At 34.8% G+C, this 16,261-nt stretch overlaps 1 protein-coding gene across 4 annotated transcripts in view; it reads left to right on the top strand.

Moving 5' to 3' along the window:
* The window catches only part of MS3_00010582 (uncharacterized protein), a gene marked incomplete at its 5' end in the record, with an annotated part of 30,469 nt that extends 14,722 nt beyond the window's left edge, over nucleotides 1–15,747 (top strand). For 3 of the 4 annotated variants that reach the window (XM_051218959.1, XM_051218957.1, XM_051218958.1), the window contains 3 exons: nucleotides 632–813; nucleotides 1,311–1,640; nucleotides 2,941–3,668. In XM_051218959.1, the coding sequence (XP_051068980.1) occupies nucleotides 632–813; nucleotides 1,311–1,640; nucleotides 2,941–3,159 (731 nt within the window). In that variant the 3' untranslated portion in view covers nucleotides 3,160–3,668. Of the gene's footprint in view, nucleotides 1–631; nucleotides 814–1,310; nucleotides 1,641–2,940; nucleotides 3,669–5,678; nucleotides 5,754–8,932; nucleotides 9,257–10,056; nucleotides 10,135–13,701; nucleotides 13,772–15,362 lie in introns of those variants that run through there. The other variant, XM_051218956.1, reaches the window with a different exon arrangement.
* Between the last annotated feature and the right edge of the window lie 514 nt (nucleotides 15,748–16,261).

Genomic DNA, 16,261 nt, shown 5'->3' with positions numbered 1-16,261 from the left:
AATCGAACTCTTCGCCTTATGAACTGTTATTGGAACAAATTAATATACTTTGTCATAATAATACACGATTTACTTACAACCCCGAAAGCTCTTATCGTCGAATTACAGGTTTTTAACTATAATCTTCTTAACTTATTAAGAAACAATGAATTTGCTTACTATAAACCTTTAGTGATTTTAATTTCTTTCGTCATGTAAATAATATCAAGATATATTCTTCGTTCATAATCATTATCCCGACATATCATATAGTGTTGATTGTTTCTTCTACCTTTAATTCATCATCACAATAAAAACACCTTGTAAAATGTAATTTCATCAAAAAAGCCCAGTGTTGACACATGGTATTTTCCAGACTACTCCATCAGAGGTAAACTCTGTTTTGCTCTGTCAGATCGCCCTCAGAGTGTACTTTATAGTACTTTAATTATTTATTGACTTGATGCTTTGTTCTGACTTGGGTCATCTCTAATTTGACGCATTATATATGTGAAGAAAAATCTATATTTGTTGTAGGTCGACTCTATTTATTGTAAATGGACTGACAATAAATGGAATATTTTTGTTGGACCCATAACTTTCCTGTACTGTATTATAGAATGAAAAACCCTACTTTTTATTATTTACACAGATCCCTTAACTTCCAATTCCACTGTGGTGAATTCCAAACCGACTGCAACTGTTCTTATTTCCCATGAAAACACATTTAAAACTCAGCATACTGTTTTAACACAGTTTTCTTCTTCAGGGCGATCAGTTACTATACGTTTGCACGGTCCTGCAGCAAATGCTATTCAACCTGTTTCTTTGCATGTAAGTGAAGTATTATTGAATATTAATTGTATTGATTGTCAAATATTATTCTTACACTGATACGTGCATTGGAAAAAAACAGTCTAAGCTTTCACAAATTAGTTATTTTCCCCGATAGTAATTGACTGATAGTATGTGCTTTTGTCCAAGTAACTTTATACCTAGTAGATGATGCGTGTCTCAGTAATTTAAATTCTAGTCTTTCTGTTAAAAAGATACGATTCTTCACCTTATTTTACATTCTTCAGTTGGTTAGTGTCTGTAACTCCTTACATAAATGTGACTCACAATCATGTAAATAAGGTCTACCGCTGTGTTTTTTTATTGTTTTACCTAATGAGTATCAATTCATATATTCCATACCATGCAGCGACCAAATCTCAGATTTTAATTTTCAATTCCAAAACATTTATATAATATGCATAATTGTCGCGTTTTAGTACTCTTATGTTTGTTTGAGATAATGAAGTATTAATAATATTTTGTCAATACTTTAGGAAGAATTTTCATTTCATCAGATCAAAGATCCTCCGTCATTTGACGTTTTAGCTAGTTCAGATGTGGATATTTCGCATGAAGAAGAAGTTGACTGTGAAGTTTCTAATTCTCAATTAATACAAAGTGAAACATCTGGTCACACTAGTCAGTATTTCCAGGTATCTGAAACAGAAAGTGGTCATGGTCCCGTGAACGGTGGAGTTATTGAAAGTATTGATGGAGTGGAAGATGGTGAAGCACTCGACTTTTGTGTTGTTTGTGGTCAGTTAGAACCTCCAGAGTTATCTTGTCAACCAATTTCTGATCAGGCTAATGCTGATGATTTACAGGTAACAGATATATAAGTTACACCTTTGAAATACAATAGGCAAAATAGTATTTTGAAGTAAAATGATCGTTTAGGTACTGTTAGTCCATTTTCCATGATTCTAATTTCTATCATCGATAAAAGTTTATGTATGTTTATGATAAGTCTTGTTGATCGAACGCTATATTCGTTCTCCTAAACTATTCTGGTAACCCGCAGTCTAGATCTACACAGCGACTTGAACACCAGAGAGAAGACACAAGTATGAGAGAAAATACTTTATCCCAAGGTTCATTCTTGTACAGAAAATCATAGGTATTTATAGATGTTGGCGTCTGTTAAATCAACATCATATTTCAGCCAATCCGTTAACGACATATCATGCTACCGACCAATAGTAGCACGCCACGTTGGAATTCTAGAAAGTTCCATCATACTCTGATTGGCTAGGACCCTTCGGCTCCTTTTGGGCCTCTGGAGGCTCCGTTGAAGTTCTCAGGAAGCCGACTCAACAGTTTATAACTTATGTTAATAGTCACGGAAGTTATCTTAATCCATTAGGAATTTTCTATTCCACTGGGATTGTTCAATAATTTCTCATCGGTAATAACCGTGATGAAAATTTAACTCGCTTAGTTACTTTTTCAACTTATTCTGAAATGTTGGTTGTAACAACATTCATTTTCTTTCTTACAAGATACTTCAAACTAAATTTATCAAAAATGAACTATTAACTTTTCTTCGTGCACTTTTAACACGACAGTTAACTTTAAGATCAACATAGAAAGCAACGGATACTTTATTAAAACTGAATAATCTTTTGAGAAATATACTCTGTGAATAAATCTAATGTTATAATACTGAAAAACGTCAATTCTTTCAACGTCGTGGTATTTCACTTGATAATATCTATCGTCAGATTAGCTAGATCAGCTTTAGAATTCCAATAAATAGTTATTATTAAAACTAAACATTATTATTTGTAATTGTGTTTTTTTCATACCAAAAAAGAAAATTTGCAAACCTTTACAAAATTAATTGTAATCAAACGTTGTATATCTAGTCGACAACCTGATACAGATAGTTAGTTCAAACATTTAATATCTTGTAGATAGATATATTCCTTTTACTTATCTTATGTAATTTACTTTTCAGTCTGAGTGATCTACTGTTTAACTCATAAGCATAGCAACTAATTGACGATCACTCCAATATATGTTTTTGTAATCTTTCAATTTTACTGTTCTGGTCATGTTTTAATCACTTTTAATTATATACTTATCCAATTTAATTCTAACGTTCTTCCCCTGCCGCTTATTTAGGTTATTGATTGGGCACATTGTGATTATTGTAACCGTTGGGTGCATCTTAATGGCTGTTGTAGTGAGGGTGCTGTAATAGGAAATAATTCATTTATGTGTGTTGTTTGTCGGAACGATAGTACAACAACGGTGGGAAGTGTAAGAAATCTTCAACAAGAAATAGTGCTGACCAAAACTGACAGTGGGGAGCAAGAACAATCGATGGATGTTAAAGTTTAGATGTACAAAAATATTGTTTTTATTCTCTTTTTTATTGTCTTCCATTGAGGTAATTGTGTATCATGTACATAGAGACTGATACAAAATATTTTTGTAACGAACCAGGGAAGTTTTTACATTCCAAGTTGTATTTTTGTTTAGTTTCATTGCACAAGTTGCTTATGTTCAGTTTGTTTTTATTCTTTACATGAGATAAACCTCATGAAAACCTTTTATACTATACTATATAAATGGCAAATTAACTGTTGTTTAAAGCTTTCGTGCCCAGTAAACAATTCGTTTGTATGTTTGTAGAAATATTTTTATCATCCTTTGAACACAAAGTTGAGTTTACCCTCTAATTCACGTAATAGTTTATGTTCATTGTGTAAATGATCCTCTTAATAATCTACTTCTTATCCATTGCCTTTCCCTCCAACTGTGGCTGTGCCAATTGAATTTGTAGATAGATAAAATTGTGATTTTCTTATTAGAAAATATAATATAAAGCTCTGACAGTTGTTTATAAATATTTCTTATTTCTTGCGTTTGATATGTTTTAAAATGCAAATTGTACTTTACTATTTCTTTAAAGACCTATTCAGTTTACATGGTAAAGAAGCGAAGGGGGAAGATTGGTTCTTGTATATTTTACAAGTTTTTAAGTACAATATATGTATATTAGGTTATTTCCTGAGTATTACTAACAAGTGTTTTAAATAGTAATGTGTAGATAAAATTGGTTCCCTTCGTTGCTGTGTAATGAATGTCTACGTTTGTGTACAATAGGTATTTGAACTCTATAAATAGGCTTCTTTGGTAATGGCAGAGTTCTTTTCGTATTCCAAACACACTAGCTTGATATCCAGTGACTGCTTTTACGAAAAATAATATGTTTAAATGGTGATTGCATGCATTGGAAGTGGATAAGACATATATTACTTCTAAACTTTCCTCCGGTTTGTTATTGAGGCATGGTTGATCGATCCGTTCGTAGTTTGCGATCGATTTGGGTCGGTATTTTCACTGAATGTCAGGAGGGGTGTTTTCTGTACAACGCAAGTTATTTATTGATAGTCGTTTTTACAGTCTTTGTCATACTTCAGAGTTTCGTTTGTGGCAATTCTAGCCATGAGGTAATCAACTTAGCGAAACCTAATTATATTAAATGCATAGTTTATTGCCAAAGTTGTATAACGTTTTAATACCTGATTATTCAAAGTCTGGCTTTCCACTATAATGAATGGCTTGACTCTGTTTACAAGTACTTTCATCACTTTGTAGAGCGTGGTCGCTATTCGGAATAGTCATTCTACTTTTGAGATGATGTCCGATTACTGCACATCTATCACACCATACCTCCCCCTTGTGACTAACCGTGTACCTAACACTGATAAGTGTTGGTGGGTCGCAGATTACACTAACTAGCTTCACCTCAAGATTTCATTCAAATCTAAGACAGTGAAATCTTTGCATAAATTATTTTATCTCATAAACAATTTCAAGCGGGAAGATATCGAAATCCGTATGTCAAGTGCCTTCGTGATAAACAACAATTATTGAAGCACTAGTAATTTTAGGAGCAATAATACCGTCAAAAATAGGTCATAATAGTTCATTTGAACTCTTATACAGAGCCAGCTCATCCACATCCATCTACAAAGTTGTGCGAACAAAATTGAATGCGGAAAATGCTATTTAAACCAACTAACTGAGTGAGTACAAACGAACGTGTTGTATTTAGAATTTAAAATCAGGCAGATATAAAATTTAAAAGAACCACACGTTCTTACAAAGACCACGGTTTCATTTTTCACAGATTGAGTGTAAAGTTGATAAATATAATACACTGATTCTGTGAAGGTCAACAACCTACTAACCAGGCAATATGACATGAAAATAAAAAGCCAACTACGAGTAGTATTAAGGGTTTTCATATTTATTATACTCGTGCAAGCAGGCAAACTGAGTGATCGAATGTGGAAATTGAATAACTGCAGACAGAAATATCTGTAGTAAACCACCACAGTGAGTAATGGGTGATATAGCTTTTGTGAAAAGTTAACAATATATGAATCATGGGTAACTGGGAAGCTTATAGACGACATATATGACGAAAAATCATCAATAATGAGCGCATATACAGGAACACACAAGTAGCGTCATAGTCAAATGTAGATAGACATACGTCCGCCTAAGGTAATAAATAACGTTACAATTAAATTAATAGGTCACGATAATGTTTGTATAAGTATGTAGGATTATTTCATGACACTGTTATACATTAATCAAATGTCTACCAATAGAGTGACTCAGGATTATTGCAAGTCGTTATTATTATTATTATTATTATTATTATTATTATCAATATGCTCCATAACCCGTATAAGTAGCCTTCATAAGTTGAAAAATCATCACCATAGATTGAACGAAAACCACTAATGCTCATGACAGAGAAAAACGTTTAGGTAATCCTGGAATTCTTTACTCAGAAATAATATGAAACAGAATATTATTGTATATTGAAATGTAGATTTCAGCGGTTAGTAAGAGTTGCCGGTACAATGCAGTTTTGTGCATTTTTTGGTTCTGTGCACATATGTTTAAAGTTTACTGTAAAGAGACATATAGTCCTTATGTATTTGTTAAACTAAGCAGAAATTTTGTAAAGTCATAAGTAACGATCAAACTTCTGTTTCTTCAGACTGTCTCAGTCGTTGCATAAATGTGATGTCCTCACGTCCAGGGACTTTTCCTAACTTACTCTTCAGTTAGAAGTCAGTTTGTTCTATTCCAAAATAGAATGTTGCTGATGGTATCCGGCCTACGAATCAGGAGTATCTCAGGTAGAAAATCGTTAGTACCTTTTCGATGATGGTTGTAGTTCTCTACGTTTGAGCTCCGTATAGTAGAACTGTCTTGTTTTAAAGATTCTGACTCTGTTGTTTACCAGTTTTAAGTCCCATATATTCCTGAATTGTAGGAATGCTACCTTAGCTTTGACGATGCTTTCCTTTACAGCCACATCAGATCCTCCTCGTTTTTCTATTATGCTGCCGAAGTACGTAATAGTTCGCACCTCTTCCAGGGTTTTTCCACCAAGTGTGCTTGGTTTGTTGTCCTTCGTGTTATATTTCAGGATCTTGCTTCTTTTGTGCTTGTGGAGGTCTACTGATACGGAAGCTCCTGTTACACTGGTTGTCTTCATCCGTATTTGTTGGTGTGCATGTGTAGAAGGGCCAGGTCATCTGCGAGTTCCAAATTGTCTAGCTGCATCCTAGCTGTCCATCATATTCTGTGACACTGGTCCTCACTCGGAATGCTTCCGTGAACTTTCTTTCACTCACGACTTTACAGTGTAGTCCATCATATAAATTCCTTATGATGCTGAAGATTTCAGGTACTCCATAATGTCAAAAAAGATCCCATAAGGTTCTATCTACTCTTTCAGATGCTTTCTCATAGTCGAGGAAATTGATGTATAGTGATAAGTTCTATTCAGTTTGTTGTCTGACAATTATCCTTATTGACGAGGTCTGGTCTGTGCACGACTGATCTTTACGGAATCCAGCATGTTGATCTTGAAGTTGGGCGTCCACTGGATCCTTCATCCCGTTCAATAGCACTCTTGAGAGCGTTTTCCAGTATCGATAGTAATGTGGTGCCTCTGTAGTCCTCACATTTTTTGAGACTCCTCTTTATTATTGACTATTAAGTTACTTAAACACATAAACGTAGGTGCAAGGAGGCACCAGATATACATGCGCCATACTTTCGATTTGTATGAGGGCTGGAATACTGCGCGGGTACCCAAACTAAAACAGATGGTGTTTTGGAGGGTTACTCTTTGAGCCTGTGACCTAGAGGTCCTCTACATCTGCCAGTTCGGTTACAGCGCCATACATTCGCCTTTCATCCACTCTATGTTGTAAAGAACACCGCCGCTAGAAAGTGGTGGTTAGGTTTTCCCTGGCAGCGGCTGTATACTCCTAGCTATGTGAGAGCGTTTCGGGAGAACAGGCTGAAAGCGACTATCGCCCCTTCGTGGTCCGTGATAAGATATCCTTCTTCCCAGTCTGTTGGCACTTGTTCCCAGATTTTTTGAAATAAAATATGGAGCATATTTGCAAATACCCCTATGTCTGATTCCAGTGCTTCAGCCAGTACGTTGTCTAGTCCTGTTGCTTATCCACTCTTGATTTGTCTGATGGCATCCTGACTTCGTCGATCGTTGGTGGAGTGACATATATAGGAAAGTCTGTGTGTGCTGCGTCGATTTCCGGTAGGTTCAGTGGGGCTAGTCTATTCGAGAGTTCTTCAAAATGTTCTGCCCATCTGTTCCACTGTTTTTGAGTCTCAGTGATTGACGTGCTTGTTTGTTCTTGATTATTCGCTCTGGTTTGATATATTTCCCAGGCAGTTTCCTCGTTGTACTATACAGTTGTCTGATATTTCCTCTTGGAGCTTTTTCTGCTGTCAATGCTAGGTCTTCCACATATTTCCGCTTGTCAGCTCTAATACTCCTCTTCACTTGCTTGTCTGCTTCAGTATATTCAGCTTGTTTCTTGGCTTCTGTTCTTTACGTGCTTTACGTATGCGTTTGTGGGGGAATATAATGCCACCACTAGCTATTTTATTGAAGACGCATGAATCTGTAAATCTCTCATCATTTCCATTTCCTCCCAGTCTGTATCGTCCCATGATATCTTCATACCTGATTTTGTCTATTCCGACTTTGGCGTTTCGGTGTCTGATCACTATGATGAGATCTATTTCTTGGCAGTTCACTTCGTTTAACTGCAGCTCCTCATAGAACTGATCTTCATCGTTTTCATTGCTATCATTGGTGGATGCATAACACTGAATAACATTCATTGTAATCACCTTTGCTCTGAAGGATGCTTTGATGATCCTGGATCCATGAAATTCCCACCCAGTAAATGCATTTCGTGCTTATTTAGACAGCATCAGTTCAACCCCCTGTGTTTGCGAAGCATTTTCATGACTTATAGTACGACAGCACCTCTGCCGAAGATGATCTTTTCTGTCCAGCTTGATTCCAATGGGTTTGACTTAGTCCGAGCACCGTCAAGTTGTATATCCTCATTTCCATAGCTATTTGATTGATCCTCCCGCTCTTCCACATTATGCTGATATTACATGTACCTTTGTACACTTTTTCTCTGGTTGTTTGAAAGGACACCGGCTCATGGTGTGGTCTCCTAAGAAAACCACCTGCTTCGGTTTGGGCATCCGGGCAGTATCACAGCCCACACACAAATATAATGAAAATGATGATATTTACTGAAAACTCTATTCTCGCTTCGATTTACAGTCAAACATTTTTTAGTGTGGCTCATGTATATTTGGTGCCCTCTTGTACCAATATTTATGTGTTCAAATAAATAAATAAGATAAAAATATTCTTAGAATAAGAAAGAAACAACGGATAAGTAGCTCGTTGTGATAAAGAAACCATGGGCTACAGTGTTCGAATCTAACATAAACGATCAAGTATTAGTAAATGGTTTTCTGTGAGAGTTAAGAAAGCAGGCAAATAAAAATTTTGGGTATTGTTCTCAAAAATATTAAGCATTTTAGCGTTTGTATACAAATTACCTTGAAACTCAACTTAGCTAGTTTTGTTCGTCTTATTCATTTTTTTGTGTTAATTCCTCGGGTAATCTCTAAGATTTTTTAAAGTTGTTCTTAGTGGGCCTATAGGTGAAAGTTATTTAAATACTCTGCAAGCATCTACATCCTATTTTAGTGTGTGTGACTTTTTTATTCACAGGTATTAATGCTTTCTGTTGTTTCTAAAACTGTATGGAAAGTATTGTCAGCTGGAAACGCGTATCCGTCAAAGCAATTTATATCCACTTCTATCGGTTTACATAAAAAACCTGGATTGTCAAATCATAAAGGATTTGCGATAATATCTAGAGTTACTGGTCAAAAAGAAGATCTTTGGAAGTTGTACAACGAGGTGGTTTATCCTCCTGTACCTAAAGTTTCAAGCTCAGCTCTTTGGGATACTAGCATACGACCAGGTGAAGTTACCCATCGTCGAGATGATATTTTATACAGCAGCAAAAGACTGTGGATGCTAGTCCACTTGGTATGTCAACAAACTTGTTAATTATATTTATATGCATCTGATTTTATCTAATCATTTGAATTTATCCTTTTCTAGATATTATATGCCGATGAATAATATTAAAAATATCTGGAAATATAATTGTAAACCTTTATTCTGTTTATATCCTTTTGAAAAACTATCAAATATGCCTTTAATTCTTTGTGTTGGTTATGTGTTAAATGAGAACTGTAAAATCTGAATCTTTAGTTCACCAAAGTATCGATTCTTAACTGTTCGTCAATTTTAGCTAGTTGAATTGCTTTCATTAAATGAATGTTTATCGAGTCAGTTTCTTAGGAGTAAAATTTTTTCGTTTTATAACAGGCTTTATAGAGTACTATCAAGCAAGTTAACGTGTAATATAAATGACATTACACCACTTAGATTACATGGATAGTTTCAGTCGTTTTTGATAGCCATTTGCAAGACGGATCTGAAAAATCATACATGATTAAAATGACTAGTTTATTTTATGAGTTGTTTAAAACCGATTTAAAGCAGTGGAAATTTCTCTTGAAATATATGACTGGATAGATTGAATGTGGCTAGTCTCTCAATATGTTAATAAAAACTAGTTCCAAAATAAATTAACCACAGGATAGTTGAAAATATATCCTTAACTCAAAATCTTGATAAGTAACAACCAACTTTGATTAGAAGGGATAGAATCAGCTGAGAACACACAGTTCAATAAACTTGATTAATGTGTATATAGTCATCTACATTCCACTTAAACGGTACCATCAAACTGTTTGTTTTATTTTAAATTGTTAATACAGATTCGTGGACGATCTGTAGATGATGCTTTCGCACAATTAGGATTTCGTACTGAAAAGGGAGCTAGAATCCTTGAAGAGGTAAGAGGGTTTCATAACTTGATGCTATTTACTTAAGTTAATCTCTAAATTATCCCATATCAATAAACTTCATTACTAAAGTTTTTTGTAGTTCATGTACGTAGTCGGACTAGTAGTCTCAGATGGGCTATTTATTTATTATCAACTACTAAGATGTATCCACAAGTTAGATCATATCATCTATACAAGATACCAGTATCTTCATAGACGATAGTGCCTCATTTTTGTAGATCAAGAGTGCAAAATTCTAAATTTCAATTAAAAACTAATGTTTGTTAAATAATGAATAGCCACTATAACCAGCTTTGCTGATATCTTTGCTGAATAGTTTGGCTGACTTGTGCTTGGGACTCAAATCCCGGATCCGACGACGCGTAGTGAGGACATAAAGACCACTTACATGTATCTGATTGACTCTGTAATAAAATCAAAATGGCACATGAATGCACTCATTGATATATTAATTTTGCTCACACTTAGTGATTAGTCGACAATTATTACACATAAGGGAAATTACAAAATCACTATGAAAATCTAAGCTATGAATTTCAGTAGACAATTCTGCTGGGATCACCGGGTAAGTAATAGTGAGGTTAGACAGGGCATTAGGGAATGATGGTAAATCAGTTGATGAGGTTGTAAATCTTCATCGAATGAGATGGTTGGGCCACGTGTTATGTATACCTGAAAACCGATTATCACGACGCGCAAAGCTGACTAGTGTTGGGGATGGTTGGAGGAGAGTCAGGGGCGGCCAAACCGAAACATGGCATCAGTGCTTGAAGTCACTAACTTCTAGTTTTAGCCATGTTGGTAGATTCAGACTACTTTGTTGGGGTCCGCGTGACTGTCGTAATCAATGGTTGGAGACTCTGAGTGACATGGCTCAAAGTCGATCACAATGGCGTCGATGTATACACTCTCTGTCTTCCTTTAAACTATGAGATTAAAATCGCTTCATATCTTTCTTTCTACGAACTAATTCTTTCTTCCCGTACTATGTCATTATATGCAATCTTTCTTTTATATATTACCACCACTGAATTAACTACTTCTATGAATCCGGTGTTCATCTTGTGTTAATGAGGTATGGCAACTTGGACCGATGAGCATATGTGCCCGGTCCTACGTTATAGCTGACTGGCTGAGAAAATTTTTTGTTACACGAAACAATGTGAATTGATGTAAATTTAACTAAGCACCAGTACTCATTAAATTTCAGGTTCATTCAATAAAGGTTTCCTAGTTTGAAGTCGTGATATGAAGAGTCGATCATGTCAGGATTTAGACGATAACCCACCGTCGACATTGTGTGGGAATAATTATAAATCGAAAATTGAAGTTGAAAATGTAAACTTTTTAATCCTAGCTCACTTGTCTACAGCTATCGTGCTTACCGCTTCGTGAAAGTCCACCTAAGATAAGTCTTATGCTAAAATAAAACAAAGTTCCCTAGTGGTCCTTTTCTTTCCATTTTTTTCTAAGTGACGTCACTCGGTCATCTACAACGTAGTGAAGTGAAGAAAAACACAAGTGAGGAAGACTAGTTTATTATTTAATGCACAATCACACTGTAGTTTAGTAATATGTGAAAATTATACGTCAAATACATCATTCGCACATCTTTGAATTGTCTCTTACAAGCTTCGGTGTTCCTTTATTCCTGTTGTTATCTCTCTTCTCTTCATTTCCATCTTCTCAACTTTCTGCTCTCAGACATTCCACTTCCGACTGGTGTTACATACTACTTATATCTGCAAGCATAAATAGCACACACCACAGTAGGACCGGGCACATATATGCATCGGTCTACGTTGCCATACCTCATTAGCACAATGGTAGTAATATATATATATATATATATATATATATATATATATATATATATATATATATATATATATATATATATATATAAGTAATTCTAATCTAACGGTTTACGGGAAGGCAAAGAGTCTATGCACCTATACCATTGTGGTCGATTCTAATCCATGTCACCCACAGTCTCAAACCACTGGTTACTATAGTCACGCGGACCTCAACCAAGTAGTCTGCATCTACCAACATGGTTCAGACCAGAAGTTAGTGACCTTGGTCAGCCCTAACTTTCTTCCAGCTGTCTCCAGCGCGTGAAAGTTAACTTTCAAATTCTAATTAATATGTGCGATACTGTAGTGTCAGTTATTATATTAAGCCCATATACCTTACTCTAGCTTTCGGACATCCCATTCTATTCATTCTGCTTGAGTCATATTTTGACCTTGTTATTTATTCGCTTATCAATCTAGACTGTTTTTATATGAGCGTATGTGTGTGTGCCCTTCTTATCCCAATAATCACATGTCGGTAGCTTTATTTTGTCTGACTATAAATATTGAGTAACGCTTGACTAAAATGGAGTTGGCTTCCCAGCCATCTTCCCTGCGCGTCATTTTGCTCTGTTCTATTACATTCACTTTACATACAAAATATATGTATTCAAAGGCCATTCTCGTTAATTGACTTATCTAAATTCCGTTATTGACTAACGTGAGTTAAGTCGATGATTGTATACGAGGATAGGTGATAACAATCATTCGTACGCTCTAAATGGAGTCAGATCAACGGGCCACAAAAATACCACGTCTTTTAACTCCTGGTTCAGCTGATAGTGTTCAGCTAGGATTAAGTACTTTCTATTTGTACATATATGAACAGGTCACTTCATACTCACCATTTTTGATTCATATTTTTCGTATATATTACAGTTTCTTATAAAATGAGAAGGTTTTACTTCCCGTCCTCATCTTGTATACTTATTTAAGCTACGTGCAACTCAGTGTATCGATAACATAACTAATCTCAAAATTCACAACCTCTGATAAATTTATTTCACTGATTAAAAGTAACACATTATGTTTATTTTATTTGCATTAGTTGTTTGAATCTTCCTATTGTTGTTTAGGTCTGGGATCGATCAGTTTCTTTTGACATATGTGTATTCTGTGCGGATTCCATCGATATTGCATTATAAGCAGAGATGGGTGGTGGCTAGTAGTGAAATCCAACTCGCGCGTTCCGTTTTATCTATAACTAGTCGGCTGGGTATACTTGCGTTCCAGAACTGATATTCACTCCTTGACGGGATATCGAGGGCAATCCGCGTGGGATGCATATATACCAAAACAGACTGATTAATTCCAGTTTTCAATATCAATAAGAAAATCCAAACGACCAATACAACTTAATAAAAACTTCCCTCACTACACAAGCCAGTGTCTATTTGGACGCAGTAACCACATAAATAACGCGATGGCCTTTAAAGCGAACATTACTGGGTTCTAGTTCTGGAGTGAACATCATCTAAGATTCAGGTACATCTGGCTGACAGGTCCCAAATACGATAAAACGCGGGTCCTGGATTCCACTGCTAGTTACAATCCATCTGTTCTTATGATGTTTATATTTGTAATAATGTATCTTGATCAGAATAAACTATTCTGTTTGATCACTAAGTTTAAATCATAAATGTACAAGTCTGATGATCATTAATTCGAAACTGTATTCTTCATGTCATTTGTTTTTTAGGTGATAGAAGAAGCCATTGAACTAGCAGTTAAGGAGCACGATTTTGAATTCTGTACAAAAATTTGGATAGGTAAATGATTTATATAGGATATTGTTTTTATTTCTATTGTTTTCACGATTCTTCTATGTGATGAATTATACCTATAGCTATAGTAAAACATACTTTTTGATGTGTTACTCATTAATTTTGTTCATGTCCATGTATATTGGGCTTTGAGGCATATTTTGTGTTTGCGTGTGTATGCGACTTAATAATATTATTGGGTTGCTCAGTTAAAAGTAGGTGAATTGAAATTTGAACTTGTGTTACTTATTATATATTTGAACTGTATGTAATTGAACACAGTTACTGAATTTAATTTTTTACACAGTATATTTCATAGAAATACTGTTGGATTTTTTTATCATCAGTGTTTTGATTGTCCGTTAATTAACGTTTCCAAACGACAACTTCATAATGACTTCTGAACTGTGCTTAGTTTTATTTGACATAAGTATTTATTAAGATTATAGAAACATTCATCATTAACTTCGTTAATTATTTTAGTATGGTTGAAATTTAAGCAAGGTGTAAAGTACGTCAATTCTGCTATTATCATAAAGAGTTATGTTTTATGCACAACAGAATTGTCACTTGGTGACTTACAGTTGAACCTGCGTGAACGCAAAACAGATGAAAGATTTGTTATTTTGTTATTGCCTAACATATGATTTCTAGATACGACTTATTATGCTTTTTTGTAAATAACTGCTTTAACACTGAAAGTACCTATTTGTTTAATAAAATATATTATACGTACTGAAAAGAATACGAACTCATTGTTGATACCAATGTGCTGTGTGCTAATGATGTTGATAGATATTAGTATGTATCGTCAATCGAAAGTAAAGTACCTGGCAGCAGAGGGTTAAGTAGATCGAATAAAAGAGAACGAGAACAGAGAATGATTGTTGTGGAAATGAAGGAACCGTAAAGTCTGAGACGATTGATCGACATTTGCAAAGGGAACAGTCAAGTTTGAGGCAATTGATTAACATTTTGCAAATAAAGTATTTACTGTATGGCTCTCAGATTTTTACTAAAATGTTCTGTAATTTTGTGTTCAAATACATTCGATTGTCCCCACTCGTGTTCTCGTTCACTTCACCAATATGAGTGCTGATCTAATGCAATTATTGGATGCCACACAACCGGTGTGTCAACATTTAAACGATATATACTCAAAATAAAAGATGTTTTGCAAAAGGCTTTATGGTACCAGATTACTATGAGGACCTCTATTTATCCACATTTTGTTAATAGACATTGATTTCTTTCCTGTAACTATAACAACAACAATATTTCTTCCTAAGTAGTATTTCCACACCTTGGCTGTCTCCTGATTGATTGCTGCCACTTTTAGTTGATTTTTTTGTGTCCGTCTCAAGGTTATGTTGTGTCGCGAGGGTGGATTCTCATTCATGCCCACAAAGAAGACATCCTTAAAGTGATTACTTTCTACGGTCCAAAAAACATTTCTTTTGCTAAAAGATAATTGTCTTTCATGTAAAGATTTTGGTCTGCATAATTTGTCTTATTTATCCTTGTTAATAACAAAAAAGTTTGTCCCACAGGTTACAATATATGTTCTGTTTTATTTTTTAATTCTTTTTACCTTAAGAGTCAGCGCATGTTTCACGAGGTCGCATGGTTCCTCGTTTATACAAAGGCTTACGATCTAAAGTGGAGTCGAATAAATTTCATTACACAAATTTGTATATACGTCTTCGAGAAGGTGATCCTCCGAAAATTTATCATCCAAATGATATTAAAGGTGTTTGGACTCCAGCTGCAACATGTCCACCAGAAGGTAGATCTTGGGGCTCAACACAAGAAATGGTACATCGTGAATTGGAAAGATTGCGTGGAAGACGATTAAAAGGAGATTTATAAGTGAATATATAGATATATAGTTTTTGTAAAAATACGATAAACTAGTCGAAATTTTCATCTGTACAGAAAACACCTCTTACCATACAAAAGCATTAAATCTTTTCGTCTTATGATGACATGAGTTTTCCTTTGTTAAGTAAAGTAATTTATTAATGAGTCTTATATCATTAGAATACTCACTATTCTTAAGCACTTAACGGTTTAGATTGTTAATAAACAACGAATAGATGACAATAATGAAAGCACTTAATTACAAGCTCTAATCTTCACTGCCTACATTGTTACTATGGCAATGAGTATCACTACTAGCTTTGATATATATTATGTATCGTTTAGAGATGATGGTGATTAAGGTGTATTAAATTCCCCACCATGTCATCATTTCGTTCGGAAATCTGTTTCTATTTAGTAAGGAGAAAGATACTGTTTATACAATCCAGTTTATTATGTCTTAAAGACATGCTACTGACTGTAATTTTCAAGGTTTATTATATCCGAAACAGTAGTATTATAACGAATGTATTTTCCAAAGTTTCTCGCCATGACATCTGGATTAATTTTAACTTATAAAATAACAATAAACTAAACAACCAGGGATTATTGTATCGATTGTTAGTAGTAAAATAT

Source organism: Schistosoma haematobium, chromosome 3 (assembly GCF_000699445.3).
Source record: "Schistosoma haematobium chromosome 3, whole genome shotgun sequence".
In the NCBI taxonomy this organism is placed as follows: Eukaryota; Metazoa; Platyhelminthes; class Trematoda; order Strigeidida; family Schistosomatidae; genus Schistosoma; species Schistosoma haematobium.
Note: the sequence above shows the minus strand (reverse complement) of the source record. Positions and strands in the feature narration are given on the sequence as shown.